Source organism: Schistocerca cancellata, chromosome 6 (genome assembly GCF_023864275.1).
Source record: "Schistocerca cancellata isolate TAMUIC-IGC-003103 chromosome 6, iqSchCanc2.1, whole genome shotgun sequence".
Lineage (NCBI taxonomy): Eukaryota > Metazoa > Arthropoda > Insecta > Orthoptera > Acrididae > Schistocerca > Schistocerca cancellata.
In genome coordinates, this window is record NC_064631.1 from 367,219,423 (window position 1) to 367,246,683 (window position 27,261).

Genomic DNA, 27,261 nt, shown 5'->3' on the forward strand with positions numbered 1-27,261 from the left:
AAAGTTAGCGTAAGGAGGGCTATGCGTGAAGCGTTCAGTGAATTCGAAAGTAAAATACTAGGTACCGACTTGACAGAAAATCCTAGGAAGTTCTGGTCTTACGTTAAATCAGTAAGTGGCTCGAAACATCATGTCCAGACTCTCCGGGATGATGATGGCATTGAAACAGAGGATGACAAGCGTAAAGCTGAAATACTAAACACCTTTTTCCAAAGCTGTTTCACAGAGGAAGACCGCACTGCAGTTCCTTCTCTAAATCCTCGCACCAACGAAAAAATGGCTGACATCGAAATAAGTGTCCAAGGAATAGAAAAGCAACTGGAATCACTCAACAGAGGAAAGTCCACTGGACCTGACGGGATACCAATTCGATTCTACACAGAGTATGCGAAAGAACTTGCCCCCCTTCTAACAGCCGTGTACCGCAAGTCTCTAGAGGAACAGAAGGTTCCAAATGATTGGAAAAGAGCACAGGTAGTCCCAGTCTTCAAGAAGGGTCGTCGAGCAGATGCGCAAAACTATAGACCTATATCTCTGACGTCGATCTGTTGTAGAATTTTAGAACATGTCTTTTGTTCGAGTATCATGTCGTTTTTGGAAACTCAGAATCTACTATGTAGGAATCAACATGGATTCCGGAAAAAGCGATCGTGTGAAACCCAACTCGCTTTATTTGTTCATGAGACCCAGAAAATATTAGATACAGGCTCCCAGGTAGATGCTATTTTTCTTGACTTCCGGAAGGCGTTTGATACAGTTCCGCACTGTCGCCTGATAAAGTAAGAGCCTACGGAATATCAGACCAGCTGTGTGGCTGGATTGAAGAGTTTTTAGCAAACAGAACACAGCATGTTGTTATCAACGGAGAGACGTCTACAGACATTAAAGTAACCTCTGGCGTGCCACAGGGGAGTGTTATGGGACCATTGCTTTTCACAATATATATAAATGACCTAGTAGATAGTGTCGGAAGTTCCATGCGGCTTTTTGCGGATGATGCTGTAGTATACAGAGAAGTTGCAGCATTAGAAAATTGTAGCGAAATGCAGGAAGATCTGCAGCGGATAGGCACTTGGTGCAGGGAGTGGCAACTGACCCTTAATATAGACAAATGTAATGTATTGCGAATACATAGAAAGAAGGATCCTTTATTGTATGATTATATGATAGCGGAACAAACATTGGTAGCAGTTACTTCTGTAAAATATCTGAGAGTATGCGTGCGGAACGATTTGAAGTGGAATGATCATATAAAATTAATTGTTGGTAAGGCGGGTACCAGGTTGAGATTCATTGGGAGAGTCCTTAGAAAATGTAGTCCATCAACAAAGGAGGTGGCTTACAAAACACTCGTTCGACCTATACTTGAGTATTGCTCATCAGTGTGGGATCCGTACCAGATCGGGTTGACGGAGGAGATAGAGAAGATCCAAAGAAGAGCGGCGCGTTTCGTCACAGGGTTATATGGTAACCGTGATAGCGTTACGGAGATGTTTAACAAACTCAAGTGCCAGACTCTGCAAGAGAGGCGCTCTGCATCGCGGTGTAGCTTGCTCGCCAGGTTTCGAGAGGGTGCGTTTCTGGATGAGGTATCGAATATATTGCTTCCCCCTACTTATACCTCCCGAGGAGATCACGAATGTAAAATTAGAGAGATTAGAGCGCGCACAGAGGCTTTCAGACAGTCGTTCTTCCCGCGAACCATACGCGACTGGAACAGGAAAGGGATATAATGACAGTGGCACGTGAAGTGCCCTCCGCCACACACCGTTGGGTGGCTTGCGGAGTATAAATGTAGATGTAGATGTAGAATAGAAAACAGTTATAATAACCCTGGGTGTTCACTTAGATAATTTGAAACAGGTGCTTTTATACCACGAGCCTCAAAATTTTTCCAAATGATTGGTGTGTTCTTGCTTTCTATCAAATCCGAAACACACATGATTTTGTTATTGAATTTTCCTCTTCACTATCGCCACACTTTCTACTTTGTACAATCAAATGGCTATCGCTGGATTCTTCATCACGAAGTATATGTAAATGCTCCTCTATTAATATTATTTAAGGGTTTAATAAATTTTTCTTCAAAGATTAAAAACAAAACAACTAGCAAGCTTGTTGTGTAAACATGTAGATTTCACAAATTTTTATAAATTCTCACAGGTTAGTGGTAAGAATTAAACCACAATTGTAACTGACAAGTTGTCTCAAAAGACTCCCAATGTTTATGTTTGGCATGCTATTGTTTCCACAAGTCTGCCTCAAGATATTCATGTTTGGTCCAAACTTGTTACATGAGTCAGACTCGTCAAAGTATGTCAAAGGGGTTTATGCAACCTCGTCCGCATGAGCCCTGTGAGAGTGACACACAGGGAGTTGTTGCCTATTCCTAGATTCATCATTTAAATCTGATTTGTTCAGTTTCTTTGGCATCTCTGTCAAACTCTCCCACATGTCAAACAAACTGGTGGCCATTCATGGTAGAATTTTGCACGGAGTACAGTTTAACCAATGCTAACACACTTCATTTAAAAAGCACGAAAGAAGGTTATATGCATGGAGGAACCAGAAGGTTTCAGATTAGATCATGTAAGACTGACATATTTTGAAAGCAAATTTTAAACTGCAAAACACTTACAGGGGCAGATTTGGACACTGATAATGTATGATTACAAACTGTAGAATGTGACTGAATAAATTGCCAACTGGTAGTAAATTAAAGAGATAGGACCTGGATAACTTTAAAAGAAACAAAGGTTGCTGAGATTTTCAAAAGGAGAATTATGGAACAATTACCCAAAACAGGTGACATAAATATGAGGGAAAGTCAAATAAAATTTTGTGATGGCATTAATAAGACATATTCAACCTTCTGTGCAAACAAATTTTTCCCAGCTACGGATGAGTAGGCAAAGTTTTTGAAGCAGAAACCTGAATTCTGGTTGTTTGGGAACTAGTCCATCTCCAAAATCTCCTATCTTTTTATGTAAATGCCTGTCATGCAATGTTTCTTCATCCAAAGAAAGAGGAAGAAGTCATCGTGTGCTAGACAATATGGCCACACAAATGAAGAAATTTACTACTGTGTCCATTAAGCAGAATGTCGTCCTACCACTCATTTCAGTGCGATGATGCTGCAGAATATAGAGGCCAGCACATCAAAGGCAAGGCTGTAACATCCACAATGCCAGGCAGGATCTCAAAAGGAGCTGTCTACACAGGAACACCAGGATGGATGAAGTCATAGTAGCCCAAAAGTGTTCCTGGCGTCCCACCTGTTGACTTAAAGGAGAAGGGTGCTGCCATTGGGAAATTCTAGCAGGCCCAGCAAGGAAATGGTTGTCTCTCCAGCTCTATACTGTCTTTTAACTTACGAATAAATGGCTTTCTTAATAAGGGATGTTTTCTTGATGGTCCACAATTCAACCCCTGCCACTGCCACCACAGTCCACATCTCAGTAGGGTAACTGCACTACAATCTGACATACAGTCAGCCTAATCCGCCTGCCACCCTAGGGGTCACAAACTGACCTGTACAATAGAGTGAAGCAAAAATTTGAGAGCTCAAAGAAACAGCATGTATGACTGTGTCCTGCAGAAAGCCCAGTCACCTAAGGATTCAGCAAAAACTTTCTCTTGGACAACTTTTCACAATGCTTCACTTAATGTGTACCATAACCTCATCATGTATTTTAGGCAGTATGATTGTGTGACAGTTTGTCCCTTAAAATCATAATCTGTTGGTATCGCACCAGCATCACCTTGCCAGATGACTCTGCCTTCGCCTTTTTCAGTGGTGGTGAATCCACAAATTTCCACTGCTTACTTTGGACCTTTACCTCTGGGTCATACTGACACACCCAGCTGTCCTTTATGATTAGGAAGAAAAGAAGTCATCTGGCTTGACCTGACAGCTGTAACATTTCCTCTACTGCTGCAATTCGGCAGGCTTTTTGAGTGGTTGGGGTAGGGGAGGAAACTCATGAGTGATGACAATTGTGTTCAGAATGTCGTGGAAGATAATAAAGACTAGTCCTTGACTTGCTTTTTCTTTCCTCACTACTGCCTGCATTGTGATAAACCATTCGTTAAGTACCAGGGCCTTCATTCCTCTTCCTATTTCCACTTGTTCAGAGAGAGGTGCTCTGCCACTTCATGATTAATATTATTACACTCCTGGAAATTGAAATAAGAACACCGTGAATTCATTGTCCCAGGAAGGGGAAACTTTATTGACACATTCCTGGGGTCAGATACATCACATGAACACACTGACAGAACCACAGGCACATAGACACAGGCAACAGAGCATGCACAATGTCGGCACTAGTACAGTGTATATCCACCTTTCGCAGCAATGCAGGCTGCTATTCTCCCATGGAGACGATCGTAGAGATGCTGGATGTAGTCCTGTGGAACGGCTTGCCATGCCATTTCCACCTGGCGCCTCAGTTGGACCAGCGTTCGTGCTGGACGTGCAGACCGCGTGAGACGACGCTTCATCCAGTCCCAAACATGCTCAATGGGGGACAGATCCGGAGATCTTGCTGGCCAGGGTAGTTGACTTACACCTTCTAGAGCACGTTGGGTGGCACGGGATACATGCGGACGTGCATTGTCCTGCTGGAACAGCAAGTTCCCTTGCCGGTCTAGGAATGGTAGAACGATGGGTTCGATGACGGTTTGGATGTACCGTGCACTATTCAGTGTCCCCTCGATGATCACCAGTGGTGTACGGCCAGTGTAGGAGATCGCTCCCCACACCATGATGCCGGGTGTGGGCCCTGTGTGCCTCGGTCGTATGCAGTCCTGATTGTGGCACTCACCTGCACGGCGCCAAACACGCATACGACCATCATTGGCACCAAGGCAGAAGCGACTCTCATCACTGAAGACGACACGTCTCCATTCGTCCCTCCATTCACGCCTGTCGCGACACCACTGGAGGCGGGCTGCACGATGTTGGGGCGTGAGCGGAAGACGGCCTAACGGTGTGCGGGACCGTAGCCCAGCTTCATGGAGACGGTTGCGAATGGTCCTCGCCGATACCCCAGGAGCAACAGTGTCCCTAATTTGCTGGGAAGTGGCGGTGCGGTCCCCTACGGCACTGCGTAGGATCCTACGGTCTTGGTGCGCATCCGTGCGTCGCTGCGGTCCGGTCCCAGGTCGACGGGCACGTGCACCTTCCGCCGACCACTGGCGACAACATCGATGTACTGTGGAGACCTCACGCCCCACGTGTTGAGCAATTCGGCGGTACGTCCACCCAGCCTCCCGCATGCCCACTATACGCCCTCGCTCAAAGTCCGTCAACTGCACATACGGTTCACGTCCACGCTGTCGCGGCATGCTACCAGTGTTAAAGACTGCGATGGAGCTCCGTATGCCACGGCAAACTGGCTGACACTGACGGTGGCGGTGCACAAATGCTGCGCAGCTAGCGCCATTCGACGGCCAACACCGCGGTTCCTGGTGTGTCCGCTGTGCCGTGCGTGTGATCATTGCTTGTACAGCCCTCTTGCAGTGTCCGGAGCAAGTATGGTGGGTCTGACACACCGGTGTCAAGGTGTTCTTTTTTCCATTTCCAGGAGTGTATTTTCCTTTCTCAGACGTTATGTCTGGTTAAAAATGGAAAGTGACGCGGACCTTGATCAAGCGTCACTTCCTTTTAACTGTACGGTATATGTGACATTGCATTTAGGAACTTTCGGGTAATTGAACATGTATCAATAATTACAGATTTCTGTAGTTGTATATATAAGTTTGGATGTAGCTGTATTGCGTTGATGTACTGGTGGATATTGTGTGGTATGACTCCTGTAGTTGATAGTATAATTGGTATAAGGTCAACTTTACCCTGATGCCACATGTCCTTGACTTCCTCAGCCAGTTGGATGTATTTTTCAATTTTTTCTCCTGTTTTCTTTTGTATATTTGTTGTATTTGGTATGGATATTTCTATTAGTTGTGTTAATTTCTTCTTTTTATTGGTGAGTATGATGTCAGGTTTGTGATGTGGTGTTGTTTTATCTGTTATAATGGTTCTGTTCCAGTATAATTTGTATTCATCATTCTCCAGTACATTTTGTGGTGCATACTTGTATGTGGGAACGTGTTGTTTTATAAGTTTATGTTGTAAGGCAAGTTGTTGATGTATTATTTTTGCTACATTGTCATGTCTTCTGGGGTATTCTGTATTTGCTAGTATTGTACATCCACTTGTGATGTGATCTACTGTTTCTATTTGTTGTTTGCAAAGTCTGCATTTATCTGTTGTGGTATTGGGATCTTTAATAATATGCTTGCTGTAATATCTGGTGTTTATTGTTTGATCCTGTATTGCAATCATGAATCCTTCCGTCTCACTGTATATATTGCCTTTTCTTAGCCATGTGTTGGATGCGTCTTGATCGATGTGTGGCTGTGTTAGATGATACGGGTGCTTGCCATGTAGTGTTTTCTTTTTCCAATTTACTTTCTTCGTATCTGTTGATGTTACGTGATGTAAAGGGTTGTAGAGGTGGTTATGAAATTGCAGTGGTGTAGCCGATGTATTTATATGAGTGATTGCTTTGTGTATTTTGCTAGTTTCTGCTCGTTCTAGAAAGAATTTTCTTAAATTGTCTACCTGTCCATAATGTAGGTTTTTTATGTCAATGAATCCCCTTCCTCCTTCCTTTCTGCTTAATGTGAATCTTTCTGTTGCTGAATGTATGTGATGTATTCTATATTTGTGGCATTGTGAACGTGTAAGTGTATTGAGTGCTTCTAGGTCTGTGTTACTCCATTTCACTACTCCAAATGAGTAGGTCAATATTGGTATAGCATAAGTATTTATAGCTTTTGTCTTGTTTCTTGCTGTCAATTCTGTTTTCAGTATTTTTGTTAGTCTTTGTCTATATTTTTCTTTTAGTTCTTCTTTAATATTTGTATTATCTATTCCTATTTTTTGTCTGTATCCTAGATATTTATAGGCATCTGTTTTTTCCATCGCTTCTATGGAGTCACTGCGGTTATTCAATATGTAATCTTCTTGTTTAGTGTGTTTTCCCTTGACTATGCTATTTTTCTTACATTTGTCTGTTCCAAAAGCCATATTTATATCATTGCTGAATACTTCTGTTATCTTTAGTAATTGGTTGAGTTGTGGATTGGTTGCTGCCAGTAGTTTTAGATCATCCATGTATAGCAAATGTGTGATTTTGTGTGGATATGTTCCAGTAATATTATATCCATAATTTGTATTATTTAGCATGTTGGATAGTGGGTTCAGAGCAAGACAGAACCAGAAAGGACTTAATGAGTCTCCTTGGTATATTCCACGCTTAATCTGTATTGGCTGTGATGTGATGTTATCTGAATTTGTTTGGATATTAAGTGTGGTTTTCCAGTTTTTCATTACTATGTTTAGAAACTGTATCAATTTAGGATCTACTTTGTATATTTCCAATATCTGTAATAACCACGAGTGCGGTACACTTTCAAAGGCTTTTTGGTAGTCAATGTATGCGTAGTGTAGCGACCTTTGTTTAGTTTTAGCTTGATATGTCACCTCTGTATCTATTATCAGTTGCTCTTTACATCCTCGTGCTCCTTTGCAGCACCCTTTTTGTTCTTCATTTATAATTTTGTTCTGTGTTGTATGTGTCATTAATTTCTGTGTGATGACTGAAGTTAATATTTTGTATATTGTTGGTAGGCATGTTATGGGGCGATATTTAGCTGGGTTTGCTGTGTCTGCTTGATCTTTAGGTTTCAGATAGGTTATTCCATGTGCAAGTGTATCAGGGAATGTGTATGGGTCTGCAATGTAACTGTTAAATAATTTATCTAAAAAGAAAAGAAAGATGATGAGACTTACCAAACAAAAGCGCTGGCAGGTCGATAGACACACAAACAAACACAAACATACACACAAAATTCTAGCTTTCGCAACCAACGGCTGCAAATTAGATGTGAATGTGTTGAGGTGAACTTCTTTAGCCAGTAATTTGCTATTTTATCATTTCCAGGGGCTTTCCAATTGTGTGTAGAATTAATTGCTCGGGTGACTTCATGTTGCAAAATTATCACTTCAGGCATTTGTGGTATCATCTTGTATGTGTCTCTTTCTGCTTGTATCCGCCGTGCATGCCTGTTATGTTGTACCGGGTTTGACCATATGTTGCTCCAGAAGTGTTCCATGTCTGTTATGTTTGGTGGATTGTCTATTTTAATGTGTGTGTTATCTATTGTTTGGTAAAATCTCTTTTGGTTTGTGTTGAATGTTTGGTTTTGTTTCCTTCTATTTTCACTTTTTTTGTATCTTCTAAGTCGTTTGGCCAATGCTTGTAATTTCTGCTTCTTTTCATCTAATTGCTCTATTGCTTCTTGTTGTGAGATTTTACGTAACCTTTTTCGTTTTTTGTCTGATATTTCATTTCTTATAAATTGTGTTAGCTGTCTGATGTCTTTTCTCAGTTTTTCTATTCTGATCTGTAGCCTGTGTTGCCATGCTGGTTTTGTGGGTTTCTTCTGTGTGTTGGTTTGTTCTGATCTCTGCCTAGTGTGTATATTTAGTGTAGTGAGTGCTCCTATATAAATCAGTAGTTGTAACTCTTCCATAGTTGTATTTTCATTTATTTTGTTGTGTATGATTGTGTTGATAGTTTTTATTGTTGTTTCGACTTGTGGGTTATTTGGCGGTCTATGCAAGAATGGTCTAATGTCTGTATTTGTGTCTTTGTATTCTATATATGTCAGCTGAAATTTCTCTTCTATATCTAACACGTGTGTCTCTTCGTGTTCTATTTGTGCTTGTTCTGGCGGCTGTCTTAAGATTTCGTTTTCCTCTGATTGTTTAATTGATGCGTGTTGGTCTTTCTTTGTTTGCTCTGGGATGTTTGAGTCTATTACTGTATTTTCTTCTTCTTCTTCTTCTTCTTCTTATTGCACATTATTTTGTTCCAGTATTTGTTGTACTTGTTTGATGTTTTCTAATTATGACTGGGGTGTCCTGTTATTTTTTTATTATTACACGGATCTGATCAGCTAGTCGTTGTTCTGTTAAAAATTTTAATTCCGGGTATCTGGTAATAAATGTTGTGTATACTTGTGATCTGTATCCAGTTGTGTTGGTTCCTAGGTTTGTTGCTTGGTAATAACAGAACATGAGGTGTCGATTAACTTCATCTGACCATCTCATCCTCTGTCTTTGTTTTCCTTCTAGGGTGGTTGCTGGAAGCATATCCTGTAAAACACCTCTATTTGGATTTAAATCATTTTCCAGTTGGCTAGCAGTGTTGTTACCATTGTGGGCGGGCATAGGGTTCAAGCGTCGTCCCCGACCATGATGGCGCTTGTCCGAGGCTTCTTTAGTTCTGTCCTGAACCAAGTAATCACACTAAAAGGGGGGTTAGCCCTATTAGTGGTTTGTTCTTTTCGTCGCCTTTTACGACTGGCAGAACATACCGGAGGCCTATTCTTTTCCTGGGCCTCCACGGGAATTATTATTATTATTTGCACCTTTCAGACTAGTTTAGCCACAATAGAAATGTCCATACCACCTAACCACTGTGCCATACAATGGTGCATCACTGAGACACACTTCCATCACCTCAGAAAGGATTGTCCCAGTGTTATTCCCGTCAAGTGCAGAAAAAAAATTTCTACACTAAACTGTATCAGTGAAATGCGCGACATTTTTTTGGTTCCTCGAGCAACATGGTACTGTGGCACAAGGACTTCAATATTTACCAAAACTGTGAACAAGTAACTGCCAACAAAAATTCAATTATGTAACCTTTCTTCTGAGGTCACAAAACTTTGCAACTACCTCTCACACAACAGAAAATTAATGAATAACTTTGAGAGGTGAAATAGTGAATGCAGCAGAGGCTCAAATAGGCAAAAAGACAAAGTGCAGTAACAGTTTCTGGAAAATGCACGAGATCTTTTATGTAATTAACAAAAGGAAAAAGACCGTACACGAAACAAGCGTGAAGGACTGTAGGCACCTAGAAAATTAGACTGATAAAGTACAAAATGGCAAAGGAGGAATGACTAGACAAGAAAAGGAAAGCTATGGAAGCATGCTTTGTTATGGGCAAAAGATGTCATCTGTCGGAAAAGTTAAGAAACGTTCGGTCAAAAAGAAACAGCTTTATGAATAGTGGGAGCTCAAATGGCAAGTCAGTACTAAGGATAGAAGGGCAGGCTGAAAGGCAGAGGAAATATATAAGAGAGCTATAAAAAGAAAACAAACTTAAGGGCAATATTATGTACAGAAAAACTAGATTTAGTTATTTATTCCATGTGATCTGATGGTACACAGTGTGTTGCAGATGTCATATGAAATGAGAGATAATACTATGAGAAGAATTTGACAGAGCATTGAAAGATTTAAGTCAAAGAAAGTCCCTGAAGTAGTCTTGGAGCTTGGCAGTACCAGCCTTGACAAAACTGTGACCTGGTATACAAGACATTCTAAATACCTACTGTCAGACTTCAAGAGGGCTAGCAATACCAATAACAAAGAAGGTATGTGCTGACGGTTATGAATATTACCTAATTATTAGTTTAGTAAGCTACAACTACAAGATACTAACATGAATTATTTACAGAATAAATGGGAAAATTTCTGTGGTATGTCAGTGTCTGGAACAATCAGTCTGGGTCCCAGAGAAATGCATAACATGCAAGGCAATGCTGACCCCACTAGTTACCTCAGGGGATAGACTGGAAAAAGGCGGACCAACAGTTACCGCATTTGTAGCTTCAGACAACCGTTTTGACAGTGTTGACTGGAATACACACTAATTCTGAAGCTATAGTGGGTAAAATACAGAAGAAAAATGTTATCTACCACTTATAGAGAAATAACGCTGTAATTATAAGAGTCAGAGGGCAGGAAAGGATTAGGAAGAGTTGAGAAGGGAGTGAGAAAGGGTTGTAGCCTCTCAGACATTTAACCTGTGCAAGTGCTGAAGGAAACTGAGGAGAAATTAGAAAAGAGAATTTTAGTTTAAGGAGAAGTGGTAAAAATTGAGGTTTGCCAATAATCTTAGAACTATCAGAGGTGAGTTGGAATTTCAGTGGGGTTTTAAGTAATCTGAAGGCTTTCGGATTGTCACAATACCATATTTGGATGAAACTGATGTATTTCTAGGCCCATTTCTGTCTGTTGGGACAAATATAGTGCTACTAAACCTGCTTCTTGCCAGAATCACAAAGGCTTATACAGTAAGCACTCAGACTATTGAACTCTAATCTTATTTCCCTCTTTCTTTAATTTTCAGTTACTCTGATTGTTCCTTTTGGCAACACCACTTTGTTCCAGCACATGTTTAACTTTTCTCATGAGAGATCCTTCCCACCATAACGAAATTTCTCGGAGCATCATTGACACACCTATATGTGGAATACACATTCCCCCACCCCATTTTTCTTTCAACAGTTTCTCAAATCTGATTAGTAATGTGTCTGACTTATTTCAGGTGATGCTGAATGTTTCTCTTAATCATCAATTAAGGCAAGGAAATACTTAACAGCATCAAAATGGTTTACACAGGTCCACACAAATACTAGGTCAATATTTTCTATCTGTGTAGTAGCAATTCCATAGCCCCCCCCCCCTCCCTGTTCAAGTGCCCTAATGAAGTATTTCCTTGCTCTAATTGATGATATTTCAAGCAAAGTGTTCATCATATAAGTAAAATTCAAGGGCCATTGATAATCATATGCAGAAATGGAAATTAGGGGAAAAAATGTACATTGCACACAATAAATAAAAACATGTCAATATCTTGTCACAAATATGTCTTCTGAAATAGTGTGGCCAATTTAGCTGGCAATTTATTGCTACTCTGCTGAATCAGCTCATACATCTCATTTATTAAAGATGGAGCCTTAACTAGATCCTTCAGCATATTGTAAGTCTGATGTGCCACTAAAGCAAATAAACAGAATGGCAATTTCTATTATTTTTTTATATGACACTACATTGGTACTTAACTGTGATGTATTCTCTATGAGTCATCAGACACATTTGTCTGGTGTTTCAGAAGATACTTGCAATATCATTTTTGTAGCATGTACGTAGAGTCTGTCCACACTAAATCAGCTTACCACATGTTTCTTACAATGGAAGTCCAGTGTGAATGGAGAATGTGCGATTCTTTCCGGTTACACACTAAAAGTTTAGGGTGGAAATTGTGTGCCTACTGAATAGCATGTTCCCAAATTGGTCTAATACATTATTGGGTTTAATACATTTTCCCTGGCACTTAATATTAGTAAACATTTGTTCATCACATCTTCCCTGCCTTGTTCATCACATCTTCCCTGCCTGCGGTGAACTATCTCACAAGCCTGCCCACCCTGTGCTGTCTGCCACTATCATGCAGCAATGCTATTCGATCACTGATGGCATATCCTCTGCGTTGGACCTAGAGGTCTAGTGGCAAAATATGCATGAAAACAAACTAATCCCAATATCAAATTCTGGTCATACCACATGGCATTTTCAGTCTGCCTTTTACTTAGACTTCACTTCTCAATTACATGAAGATTTACCATAATGACACAAGGTTCGGATTCCAAATTAAACTTTAGGCTCCTCATTGTGGTAGGATTACTAACGCAGGTTAGAAACTCTCCAGTCAGAACATGGGATCAAACTGAAAAACTTGCACCAGGTATTTCTGCCATACAGATTAACAACAACAACAACAACAACAACATAGAAGCAGGTAAGGAATGACAGAAAACGTAAAACAAAGGAAAACTATTTCTGAACTTAAGAATTCAGTTTATGAGATAAGTAAGGACAATCATCCACTCAAACTAGCATTAACGGAGTTATATGTGTTAAATGTTTGTTGTAAAATTTGTCATATCTACAAACAAGTTGTTGTGTACATCAGAAAATAAAAATACTTACCGTACTGAGTTATGCTGGTGAAAGCCGGGCGAAAGGATCGACGAGACTTATGATAGCTGCCACTGAAGAAATCACACCAAGTACACCAACTGTACCAGGATTTAATCTGATATAGCCCAGAGCAGACATTGGAATAAAGAAGTCACAACCATTTTTCACTGTGTCAATAACAACATCCTTGTGTTCTTGCACAAACTTAATTACAGATAGTTTATCTGTTGCAGGCTTTCTGTAGTAATCAGGGCTACCCATGCGTTTAAGTCCTATACAGTTATGAGTCTCATATTTCACAATCTGCAGTATCTCATAAACATCCCGCACTAAATTCATGACAATAGAGTACAGCCAATACTTATTTGCAACTTGATTCCATTTGGCACTGTTGATATTTAACACGCCTGTTCTGCCAAACCAAAGAATATGGTCAGCCAACAAGTACAAGGCATTAGCAATTCTGGACAGTGTACAAGTTATCCTCAGGGTCAAATCAGGATATTGCACAGATGACAAAGCCCCGTAAAGCACATCCAAACACCTGCCCAAACGCAACACTGCAAAGTAAAAAATAAACAAAATCAAGAACAATGGGTATAAATTTAAAGCCTCGGTGACTATTCATGTTTATTACAAAATGGAAAATAATTTAGTTTCCAAAAGTCTAGATTCTCTGGGAGGGAGGGGGGCAAAAGGGAAAGAGGAAAACAAAAAATAGTAATTTTAGACTTTCATCCAGTCTGTGTACACTTACATGCCAGAATTTAATATTAAATTTAAAATTTATGTTATAAAATGACATGCAATTAATATCACATATTGTAAATATTAACCACAAGGCATTGCAAATGAATCCTACGTTCATCACACGATCATATAAAACCCCTAGCAAAATAAGGTACTGTCAGACCAATAACATTGTATCACATATGGCTGTAATGTAACTGAACAACCTATGCTTAATAGTTTAGTGGCTAATATTTAATTGTATAGAAAGTCACTTTGAGCTAACCTGAGCCCACATAAACACAAAACTGAAGTCCATAAATCACCTGCATCTCTAAGCTCAAAGAGTAGCCTTACAGGGCATTAGGCACTGTCTGAATGTATTGAAACTAATTTAGAAAATTCTGCTACTATTGCCAGCAATAATGTTCATAGTGAGAGACTTTTTTAGCTTTATGGGACTGACATACTAGCATGTAGTTAGAGGTACACTTCTTACATGTTGCAAGGATATTTATTCCTCAATTCCCTGGACTACAAAATTATATTCCCATTACCGTGGTAAAATAAAGTACAAGTCATGTTCTGGTCATATTATCTGATAGGTGTATTTGCAAATCACATGATGGGCATTTATGGGAACAATAAAGATCTGATAAAATTATCAGAGGATGAACTATGCAGGAAGATAAGGTGTCAGTGGACCATGCCAGAATTGTGGCTGTCCGAAACAAATGAGGTATTGTTAATAGCCCCAAAAGTGACTGGAGCATCAGAACAGACTATTGGCCATATCATTCAACATTACTCCAAGAGAAGATACCATGGGAAATGGAGTGGTATCCTGGAAACTACATCTTATAGTGATCCTTTTCATATTCATATATCAACCATTGATATAGTACATGATACAGGTTTCATCAAATACATACATGACAAGGAAAGACACATAAACAAGTGACAAGTGTACATTATACAATAACGATAAAATTCTCTCTAGCTTCCTGCTGCATCAAATGGTTTAAAATCCACAAGCTCTCAGCCGAGTACTCCCTGGTCGTTGTCAAGTATAGACTGTCTTTTGGCTACTGCTTCCATTCTTATACAACCACACTGCCTTCTGTGACATCAGTGATGCTCACTCCAGTACCATAAGATTATGTTTCTGTTGCACATCTGCTGTGCCCGCTTCAACCTTCCAATGGCCAGGTCCTAAACCGTGCTTAGATTCACACTGCCATTTTTAACAAGAGTGTGGTCACAAATTTCTTCTTTATCTTTTCTTTATTACACTAGCCCATGCAATGATGGATGTCTTGTCAAATGTAATACAATATCCGTTTTTTGTGGTATGTTCTGCTCTCACTGATTTCAGGGAACCCAAGGCGAAAGCATCTCACATGTTCTACACAGCTCTGTACAATAGCATACGCAGTCTGTCCAACAAAATACACACACACACACACACACACACACACACACACACACACACACACACACACACACATAGATGACCAAGTCAATTTTTATTGAGTGCAAAAGTGCTACCTTCTTAGAGTCCTCCTCATGGTTCTCCTGCTTAAGTGTTTTTGGAATGATGGCTTGCAAAATCTGGTGGTTGTTGAAGTTGTTTTCCTTGAATACTTTCCATAAGTGGCTCAGTTCCTTCGCCAGGTTTTCAGTGTCTGACATGGTTTCCACTCGATGCACCAAGGACCTCAGAAAAGAATGTTTCTGTGACAGATGGTAACAGCTGTTAGCATGCAGGTATTGCCCCTGTGTGGCAATAACATTGTGTGATAACATTGTGGCTGAGGCACCCATTTGCATTACAGCAGATGATGACATCAAGGAATGGTAAGGCACAAATTGTCTACCTCCTCCTTGAATTTGGTGCTGTCATGGATGTTGTTGACATGGTCCAAGAATTCTCCCAGCTTTTCATGTTCATGAATGCAGCCAACAAACATGTCATCGATGTAATGATAAAAAGCATCTACACTTTACAGGAGCTGTGTCCAAGTCGATGTCCTCGAAGTATTCCACACACAATTGGGTATAACTGGAGCTACGCCATTTGTCTGGTGAAAATAGTCTCCAAACGACGACGTCAGAATGTACTTAAATAAATCCACAACAGTGCTGTCAAATAACAAAGCAGGTATAGAGAATCTACTAGGGAATGCGCTTGAATAATGACACCACATCAAAGCTGATCATAGTATCTCCTTATCCAAGACAGGCATTTTATTTGACCGATGAAGTCGGTCATGTTCTTTGTGTGGCCCACACAGTGACTAACATGTGAAGTAATGAGGCTGGCCAGATGTTTCATGAGTCGGTAATTCAATTGTGCTCATGATGGGATGTACAGATGTGTTGTTCTTGTGAACATTTGGAAGGCGATATTACGTAGGTGGCCAAGTTGCCCAAGGGAGGAGATTTTTAATGGCACTCTTCCAGTGAAGACTTCTTGAGAGTCGAGGTTTTCCTTACAGGAAACTAAATCACACAGACCAGTATCTGCAAGCTAACAACTATCATCATTCATTGCAAAAACATTATGTTCTGAGGATCTTGATGCATCAAGCAAATGGCATCTTTGATGCTGAAAATCTGGCAAAGGAACTGAGCCACTTAGAGAAAGTATTCAAGGAAAACAGCTACAACAACCACCAGATTTCACAACTCATCTTTCTAAAAACATGTAAACAGAAGGACCCCAAAGAGGACTCAAAGAGGGCTGCATTTTTGTCATTATGTAGCTCAGTAACAGGAAAGATTAGCTGGATCCTAACAAGCATAAAATCGTCTCTAGAGTTCCAGCAAAAATTCGACAACTCATGAAGCCTGTGAGAGAGAATGTAGACCTCAAAAATTCAGAGTAAAGAAAATACCATGCAGGTGTGGACAGTTTTGTCAGCTAGAGTGTGCCTACTATTGAACAGCTCTGTGTAGAACATGAGAGATGTTTTCACCTTCACCCTCAGCAATCAGCAATAACAAAGCATGCTTTAGAAAACTGACATAATATTGATTATAATAGAAGGAAACATTCCATGAAAGAAAAATATACCTAAAAAACAAAGATGATGTGACTTACCAAATGAAAGTGCTGGCAGGTCGACAGACACACAAACGAACACAAACATACACACAAAATTCAAGCTTTCGCAACAAACTGTTGCCTCATCAGGAAAGAGGGAAGGAGAGGGAAAGACGAAAGGATGTGGGTTTTAAGGGAGAGGGTAAGGAGTCATTCCAGTCCCGGGAGCGGAAAGACTTACCTTGTGGGGAAAAAAGGACGGGTATACACTCGCACACACACACATATCCATCCACACATATACAGTCACAAGCAGATGTCTGTAACATCTAACCTCTGGTCCAAAAATATTATGACGAGTGAAGTTAAATTCTAAGATGATGACAGAACAAGTTACAGACATGTCACTCCACATCAAGTGGTCTAGGCTCCTCACTCTACCTTCTTGGATTTAGCTGAATTGGCAAAGTTTTAGGTTCTCCTGTGGACTGCTTGTTGAGATACAGCTTCTCATTTGAGTCCATACTGTGACCACTGGGATTTCATCAACTTTCAGACCTAATATATCTCTTTGCTGCCCCCCCCCCTCCTCAATGAACCATGGACCTTGCCATTGCTGGGGAGGCTTGCATGCCTCAACAATACAGATAGCCGTACCGTAGGCGCAACCACAACGGAAGGGTATATGTTGAGAGGCCAGACAAATGTGTGGTTTCTGAAGAAGGGCAGCAGCCTTTTCAGTAGTTGCAGGGGCAACAGTCTGGGTGATTGACTGATCTGGCCTTGTAACACTAACCAAAATGACCTTGCTGTTCTGGTACTGCGAACGGCTGAAAGCAAGGGGCAACTACAGCCGTAATTTTTCCCGAGGGCATGCAGCTTTACTGTATGATTAAATGATGATGGCGTCCTCTTGGGTAAAATATTCAGGAGGTAAAATAGTCCCCCATTCGGATCTCCGGGTGGGGACTACTCAGGAGGACGTTGGTATCAGGAGAAAGAAAACTGGTGTTCTACGGATCGGAGCATGGAATGTCAGATCCCTTAATCGGGCAGGTAGGTTAGAAAATTTAAAAAGGGAAATGGATAGGTTAAAGTTAGATATAGTGGGAATTAGTGAAGTTCGGTGGCAGGAGGAACAAGACTTTTGGTCAGGTGAATGCAGGGTTATAAATACAAAATCAAATAGGGGTAATGCAGGAGTAGGTTTAATAATGAATAAAAAAAATAGGAGTACAGGTAAGCTACTACAAACAGCATAATGAACGCATTATTGTGGCCAAAATAGACACGAAGCCCACGCCTACTACAGTAGTACAAGCTTATATGCCAACTAGCTCTGCAGATGACGAAGAAATTGATGAAATGTATGACGAAATAAAAGAAATTATTCAGATAGTGAAGGGAGACGAAAATTTAATTGTCATGGGTGACTGGAATTCAAGAGTAGGAAACGTAGTAGCTGAATACGGATTGGGGCTAAGAAATGAAAGAGGAAGCCGCCTGGTAGAATTTTGCGCAGAGCATAACTTAATCATAGCTAACACTTGGTTTAAGAATCATGAAAGATGGTTGTATACATGGAAGAAACCTGGAGATACTAAAAGGTATCAGATTATGTAATGGTAAGACATTTCCAGGGGCAGATGTGGAATCTGACCACAATCTACTGGTTATGAACTGTAGAGTAAAACTGAAGAAACAGCAAAAAGGTGGGAATTTAAGGAGATCGGACCTGGATAAACTGAAAGAACCAGAGACTGTACAGAGTTTCAGGGACAACATAAGGGAACAATTGACTGGAATGGGGGAAAGAAATGCAGTAGAAGAAGAATGGGTAGCTTTGAAGGATGAAATAGTGAAGACAGCAGAGGATCAAATAGGTAAAAAGATGAGGGCTAGTAGAAATCCTTGGGTAACAGAAGAAATATTGAATTTAATTGATGAAAGGAGAAATATATAAAAATGCAGTAAATGAAGCAGGCAAAAAGGAATACAAATGTCTCAAACATGATATCGACAGGAAGTGCAAAATGGCTAAGCAGGGATGGCTAGAGGACAAATGTAAGGATGTAGAGGCTTATCTCACTAGGGGCAAGATAGATACTGCCTACAGGAAAATTAAAGAGACCTTTGGAGAAAGGAGAACCACTTGCATGAATATCAAGAGCTTTGATGGAAACCCAGTTCTAAGCAAAGAAGGGAAAGCAGAAAGGTGGAAGAAGTATATAGAGGGTCTATACAGGGGCGATGTTCTTGAGGACAATATTATGGAAATGGAAGCTGATAGAGTTGAAATGGGAGATAAGATACTGCATGAAGAGTTTGACAGAGCACTGAAAGACCTAAGTCGAAACAAGGCCCGGGAGTAGACAACATTCCATTAGAACCACTGACGGCCTAGGGAGAGGCAGTCCTGACAAAACTCTACTATCTGGTGAGCAAGATGTACGAGACAGGTGAAATACCCTCAGACTTCAAAAAGAATATATAATAATTCCAATCCTAAAGAAAGCAGGTGTTGACAGATGTGAAAATTACCAAACTATCAGTTTAATATGTCACAGCTGCAAAATACTAATGCGAATTCTTTACAGACGAATGGAAAAACTGATAGAAGCCAACCTCGGGGAAGATCAGTTTGGATTCCGTAGAAGTGTTGGAACACGTGAGGCGATACTGACCCTACAACTTATCGTAGAAGAAAGATTAAGGAAAGGCAAACCTACGTTTCTAGCATTTGTAGACTTAGAGAAAGCTTTTGACAATGTTGATTGGAATACTCTCTTTCAAATTTTGATGATGGTAGGGGTAAAATACAGGGAGTGAAAGGCTATTTACAATTTGTACAGAAAACAGATGGCAGTTATAAGAGTCGAGGAGTATGAAAAGCAAGCAGCGGTTGGGAAGGGAGTGAGACAGGGTTGTAGCCTATCCCCGATGTTATTCAATCTGTATATTGTGTAAGCAATAAAGGAAACAAAAGAAAAGTTCGGAGTAGGTATTAAAATCCATGGAGAAGAAATAAAAACTTTGAGGTTCGCCGATGACATCGTAATTCTGTCACAGACAGTAAAGAAATTGGAAGAGCAGTTGAACAGAATAGAGAGTCTTGAAAGGAGGGTATAAGATTAACATCAACAAAAGCAAAACAAGGATAATGGAATGTAGTCAAGTTAACTCGGTTGATGCTGAGGGAATTAGATTAGGGAATGAGACACTTAAAGTACTAAAGGAGTTTTGCTATTTGGGGAGCGAAATAACTGATGATGGTCGAAGTAGAGAGGATATAAAATGTAGACTGGCAATGGCAAGGAAAGCGTTTCTGAAGAAGAAAAATTTGTTAACATCGAGTATAGATTTAAATGTTAGGAAGTCTTTTCTGAAAGTATTTGTATGGAGTGTAGCCATGTATGGAAGTGAAACATGGACGATAAATAGTTTGGACAAGAAGAGAATAGAAGCTTTCGAAATGTGGTGCTACAGAAAAATGCTGAAGATTAGATGGGTAGATCACATAACTAATGAGGAGGTACTGAATAGAATTTGGGAGAAGAGAAATTTGTGGCACAACTTGACTAGAAGAAGGGATCGGTTGGTAGGACATGTTCTGGGACATCGAGGGATCACCTATTTAGCATTGTTGGGCAGCGTGGAGGGTAAAAATGGTAGAGGGAGACCAAGAGATGAATACATTAAGCAGATTCAGAAGGATGTAGGCTGCAGTAGGTACTGGGAGATGATGAAGCTTGCACAGGGTAGAGTAGCATGGAGAGCTGCATCAAACCAGTCTCAGGACTGGAGACCACCACCACCACCACCACCACCACCACCACCACCACCACCACCAACAACAACAACAACAACAACATATCTCTTTGATTGAATACCATGAAACTTAGCTACCTTGTACAACTTTTAGCAGTCTATTTAATGGTAATAATAATTATTTTTGTGTGCACCTTAAGTAGATAAATTGTGTCAAAGTCAGCCTAAAAAATTGGCACACTAAAAAAGGTCAAAATTTCTAAGTGATATAAGCTCCTTAAATAATTAAGTAATAGATGTCAAATTTTATGCTTAGTTTTTGTACAAGTTGTTCTCTTAAAATTTATAATTTGATGTTGCTAGCTCCTTTTGTTACTTTACAAATATAGTGTAAAGTTTACAATTTCTGTAAAAAGTCTAAAAATTGGGTATTTTTCAATCCAATGTTGCACAAAAGTATCTTCTAAAATGTTTTAAAACCACTCTCATTAGAAAGAGCATGTTTTGAACCTCCTATAAAATTGGTTTTGATCAACTCTGGCATACAGTGCCTTAAGAAAAGGGTAAAAGTAAATGTGGTCTCAGCTCTGAGACTGCAGACGTGTGTGAAATTGCATTTATGTGTGTGTGTGTATGTGTGTCTACTGCTGACAAATGCCTTAACGGCCGAAAGCTTTAATTGTGTGAATCTTTTTATTGTGCCTATCACAACCCAGCATCTATGCTATATGGTGAGTAGCAACTTTCCTTCTCTGGCATTGTAAAAGTAAGGAGCATTTCCATACAAATTTATTTAGAATTCAAATTCTATGTTTTTTGGTTCAGACTTCTTTTAATGCTTTATTTATTTAGAAATTATCAGTATTCTACTGCTTTGGTCTATGGTGACATTGTGTCTACCAGCTCAAAAACTTTAAATACTATCCTCATCGCCGTGGGGGTCATGCCCAATACCATTGCAGTCCACAGCTCGTAGTCTCGCGGTCACATTCTCACTTCCAGAGCACGGCGTCCCGAGTTTGATTCCCAGCGGGGTCAGGGATTTTCACCTACCTCGAGATTACAGGGTGTTTGTGTTATCATTTCATCATCAGTCATGAAAGTGGCGAGGCTGGACTGAAGAAAGGTTGTGAATTTGTACGGGTGCTGATAACTGTGCAGTTGAGCGCCCCACAAACTCATCATCATCATCATCATCATCATCATCATCATCATCATCATCATCATCATCATCATCATTACCAATGCAATACCAGCCACAGGTGGGTTTCTTAGTCCAGGTCCCAAGCCTATAATTTTGTTTCTTACTCGAATTCTAGGGCTTTAAGTGGGTGTCTGCCTGGTTCCCAAGCCAATGATTTAGCATCTTATCCTAGGTTCTCTTGCCGACATTGGGTATCTTATAGGGTTGCCTAGCCAATGACCATGGCTTGATTTTGATTGATAGTAATCTTTGTTCACATTCTATTAAATTTACAAGCCACTTACTCCAGTGGGGTTTCTGGAAATTGACACAGGGGGCCATACGATGTGACTGAAGGGACAGGGAGCATGCAAATTAAGTGTTTCTCTGGAAGCAAAGCTGTATCTTGCTTTTCTGGCCAATAAAACAAATGCGCAGGACCTAGCAGATGCATAAATTTTATCACCACATCGTTTTCCACAACTAAAACTTCAGCAACATGGCCAATCCACAATTTGTTGTCATAAATATAGGCAACGTAACAACCTGGGGACAGTTGAGGCAATTTAAAATACAGACTAGTGGCGTCAGAAATTCTGGCAACAAAATTTATCACATCATTGGAAACTTTGCAAACACAAATTAAGTTTGACTCAAATGGTACAAATTTGTCATGCTATCTAGCTCCAGCTATCGTGCTGCTTTCTCGTCATCTTCCTTCCTGTAACTCTCTGCTTACTTCAATGTCAGCTTTTGTGACAAAAGTATATTAAATTCCATTTATAATCTGATCACAGAAGTTGAAGAGATCCTTTGACATCAATATCTGTTCAGATGAAGTCTTGGGAGGCTTGCCTGTGCAGCCAGCCATTAAGTTGTTCCATCAACTCCATCACAGGGAGATTTCCCATGGATTGTACTAAATAAGTTCCATTCAGCCCCAATATTGAAATCATTTTTTTGGCTGGGTAATTTCATAAAGTTTTTGTAGTTTTTATATAGTGCCACCAAGTCATCAGTGAAGTAGTATATTTTAGTAACATTTGCTCAAGCCTCCAAAAATTCGATAAACTTTTGAATAAGCACATGTACGGACACTGCATAGTGTTGCAATTCATTGGAAATCATGCAGCAGTTAACAGCTTGCAAGGAGCCCACATTATCAACATAATAAGCAACAAATGGATGTACTGTGGCTTGTGAATTTTCCCAATGAAAGCCCTGGGCAGCATCTTTGACTACAAATGAATAGTATTCAGCAAAGTCCATCAGAACTATCAATTCTGTTTCTTTTAAGTCAGTCTTCATTAACTTGAAGTATTATTTTGATGTTTGGCAACAAAATGATGGCCTGTTAGCCTCCAAATGTTGCTTGAGAGTTTTTCAATTAGGTCCTATACTGTTAAGATACTAGTTTCTAGTGCTTTGATGTCAGTGTGAAAGCACTGTTTGAATTAAATTGATTTCTGAACATCCCAGTCTGGCTAACAGAAATGAGTCCAATTTTGTTCGAATAAACAATACCAACAATTTACTTTGTTCAAATAATGTGAGCTGTGGTGGTATTTTGATGACAATTTGCACCCAACAGTGTATTCAGCTACAGGATAATCATTATTAATTGACATCCATTTTGAATTAAGCTAATTAGCAAATTAATATTAATGTGAATCACAAAATCAGTATACTAGGTTACATATGTACTCATTTATGTTTGACATTCGCGATGGATGCGCACATTGGTGTTGACCACCACCACAAAAAAAAAAACAACAAATAAAACAGACTACACAGAACATTTGAGATCAAAATAATAGCTATTTGTAAACAAACACGGCGGCATGGTGCCAAGAAAACCGGTACTGCACATGGGATTCTGTGACTTGTCCAGCTTTGGCCCTCATTTTCTGACGCTGAATGCTAGTGTTAGTCAATGAGAGCCACTAGCAGATACTTTTGTACAACATGGGACTGAAAATACCCAATTTTTAGCCTTTTTACAAAAATAGCTAGCAACATCAAATTATAAATTTTGAAAGACCAACTTGTAGATGAACTATGTATTTGACATCTATTAATTATTTAAGGAGCTATGTAACTCTGAACTTTTTAAGAGTGCCAATTTTTTTAGGCTGACAGACAATTTTTCAACTTACAGTGAGCACAGAAAAAATAATTATCATCATTAAAAAGAGCACCAAACGTTGTACAAGTTATCTAACTTTAAAAAATAACTAAATAAAAAAGTACCACGAGGTATTGGGTCTCAAAGTTGGTGAAATCTCTGTCTTACAATACTTAGTCAGGATACGGGGTCAAACAAATGCTATGTCTCAGACAGATTGAAATTTTCTGAATATTTGATGAGAAAATTTTGTATACAACTGAGTTATTAAAAAAGATTAACACCACATTGATAGTCTTTAATGTATGGCTCAAACACTGTTAATGATTGTTAAGATAATGGTGATAAACAGCTGAAATAACTGAGTCATATTCAGAATTTCCTTCCCTCCAGAACTTTTATATAAGCTCGAATGAGCTGAATCTGCTTAACTGCAAAAAGTTAAGAACATAATACATAATTAGAGAAAAAAATGGAAATGAAGTCCCATGCTTCTTTACAGAGCGTAGGGGAACGATGCAGGAGACCCGCACCGCCTTACTAGGCAAGGTCCTAATGGAGGTGGTTTGCCGTTGCCTTCCTCCGACCGTAATGGGGATGGATGATGATGATAGCATTAATACCACACCTACTCTGCTTAGCACTAATTGAATCATTGATAGTGTAAGTTATTTGTGGCGCCCTGTACAAGAAGCACATTTTACGGAGAACATCAAATATAAGACAAGTTTTATATCATAATTATGGGAAGGCACATGTTCAATAATATTATAAACTCACATTACATTCAATCCTAGTAGCCTCAAGGTCTCCCATATCATATCATTAGAAGCTGAAGCTATTAACTGGACATCTAGTATTGCTCTAGACTTGTTACTGTGGAAAGATTTACCAAAAAGACCTTTTGACTAGCAAATAGTTTTTCTTTAGTAAAATTTGTAATTTGAAACTCAAGAGCCTATATTGCTATTCAATAGATAAATTATAGACTGGAGCAGCAAGTACAAATCACTACTCTGTCCAAGATTTGAAGACTTTGAGGATGCTTACAACTCAGTGTCAAATCTGTACTAACAGCCTTTCAGAAACAAAGCACTGATTTAACCTAAGCACATATACAGAAGAACATGCAACACAGCCTACAATATTACACCACGGTGGTGAGAAAATCATAGTTTAAACAAGTGTCTTGAGACAAAGACCTTCCATAACAACAAAGTTATTTTCAGCATTAGTAAAGGAAGTTTTCAGATACTCTGAGGAAAATGGAGGAGTATATTATACTAAGTATACCTAAGAAAATATGCACCTTAGCAACTTATCTCTTGATATTACATTATTGGTTTTGTCAACTCCCAGCCACACTGAAAATTTTCGATCATGCCCTTCACCTCCACTACATTACTTTATTAGTATGCAAGGGCGCACTCAGAAATGCACGGGGGGGGGGGGGGGGGGGGGGGAATTTGCCTATACCCTTCTCAAAGGAAATATCCGGTCATTTACCTTAAACGATTTATGAAGTTCATCGAAAGTGTGGGTGGCAGGACAGATATTTCATCACTGTCCTCCTTACCAACAATCCAGTGTCCTACCACTGGTCCACATCACCAAGTACCTGGTATTACATGATCACCAAATATCACTGAAAAATGACAAGCTCTACAGTGAAACAATGATTCCACAAGCCTGTTACAAACACCATTCATTTGATTATGTTTATTGATGATTACAATGAGAGCTTCATGGTATCTAGGACACCTAAGTGAAAAATACTTACATTTTCTGAAAGAACTAAATGTGTATTCCAGATCCTTTAATCGATCTACTGACTGTTTGCTATGCTGCTTTTCCTGCATATAATGCCAAGCGAATTTGCTCGTATACTGCAGTAACCTGAAAAATTACACTGTCACTCATTCATTCATTCATACATAGCCTTTTATTAATCCTATCAGGAAGAACAGTCTTTGGGGATGTGGGATGAGTCACATTACACTTTAAATAGCAGGGACGACCCATGTAGACTACTTCCGTAGGATACAATAGTGGCCAAATTGTTATGGTGAAGCTGTAGCATCAACATGTTTTGAAATTGTTCAGATGTGCACGTGGGGTGTCTGGCGCTAAGTTTCAGCATTTTTAGAGAGTGTTTAATTATATAGGTTGGCTACAATGACTGACAGCTGAAAACCAGGTGTTTTTGCAGCCCTAGTTACATTATCTAAGGTGAATTTTTTTCAGTGTTACAATGAATGATTGTTGGGAATATTAGCCATCATCTGTTGTTCTATTGCTGATTACTTCAGTGAACTAATTAGAATTAAATCCATGTAACAGATCAGTGGCCAGGTGAGTGATTTAATTCCGTTCACTTGGAGTCATACAATTAGACGTTATGTGTAGGAATAAATATTTCATCCACAACAGCTACTACTCTTAGGACACTTAGCAGAAAGGTGCAACACACAGCATCAAATTGCTTTCAGACTAGGATTTCACATCAGACCGTGATCAATATTAAAAAACATAAATCCAAAAACTTTGTTGATCAGCAGCAACACACAGGCAGATGTGGAAGAAAACAAACATTGAGCCCTAGAGCTCAGTAAAAATTGACAAAATATCACCATTTCCAATCATAAAGCTACAAGTACACAACTCTCTGTGCAGCTGGATTATTACGGAATGACTGTGTCACCTAGAACTGGAAGGATACAATTGTACAACACTGGCCTGTCAGTACACCCATCCCAACCTAAGCCCAAGATCACTCCAAGAACGGCCTCAAAGCAGTTAAACTGAGGAAAATACCCACAGAATTGAACTACTGATATTGCCAGATGATCTTGAACATTTGTGGATACACACTATACAACTAGCAAAACTTGCCTATGAATAGGACTGTCACTTAAAATTTTTAGTGATACAAGGTGTGGTAGTAATAAAAGGCTTAATATTTTCTTTTAGGTGTGATTTACCAATCAATGTTCTGCATCACAGAGGAAAGCAGCCAGTATGTGAAGAGAAGGGAATCACAGAAGTTTCATCAAAACTGTACACCACACTATGAAGCAACCCACCCCTCTTCAATTATGGTCTGGAGTGCCGCCCCCCCCCCTCCCATGGCTGGTACAGGAAACCTGCACATTTTCATTGTTAAAAGTTCTATGAATCGAGGACAATATTTCAAAGTGTTAAAAGAGAGACTTCTGCAACAGAGTAGGGAATGGTTTAATGGCGAAGACTGTTTTTATGCATGATCGAGCACCATGCCAAAAAGCAGAGTGTGGGAATGTTTTTGGACGAAAATGGTGTCACTGTGCTCCCATGGCCTGGGAATAGCCCCCATCATGCACACAACCGAAAATGTCTGGACAACAGTTAGGATGAAAATCAGAATACGGAAGACACAACAAAGGATGGTTCGACCGAATTCATGATAAAAATGTGGTTACATGACCCAGGTGTTTAAAACGGCTATAAAATTAGTAGGAAGT

General features: G+C 39.7%; 1 protein-coding gene across 2 annotated transcripts in view; it reads right to left on the reverse strand.

The window, feature by feature from the left end:
• The window catches only part of LOC126190727 (peroxisomal membrane protein 11B), a 95,715-nt gene that overhangs the window by 67,664 nt on the left and 790 nt on the right, over positions 1 to 27,261 (reverse strand). For both annotated transcript variants that reach the window (XR_007538281.1, XM_049931215.1), the window contains exons 2-3: positions 25,542 to 25,657; positions 12,920 to 13,470 (exon numbers count right to left, since the gene is read on the reverse strand). Coding sequence is in view for 1 of the 2 variants with exons in the window: in XM_049931215.1 (XP_049787172.1) it covers positions 12,929 to 13,470; positions 25,542 to 25,657 (658 nt within the window). In the remaining variant the exon portion in view is untranslated. The remainder of the gene's footprint in view (positions 1 to 12,919; positions 13,471 to 25,541; positions 25,658 to 27,261) is intronic.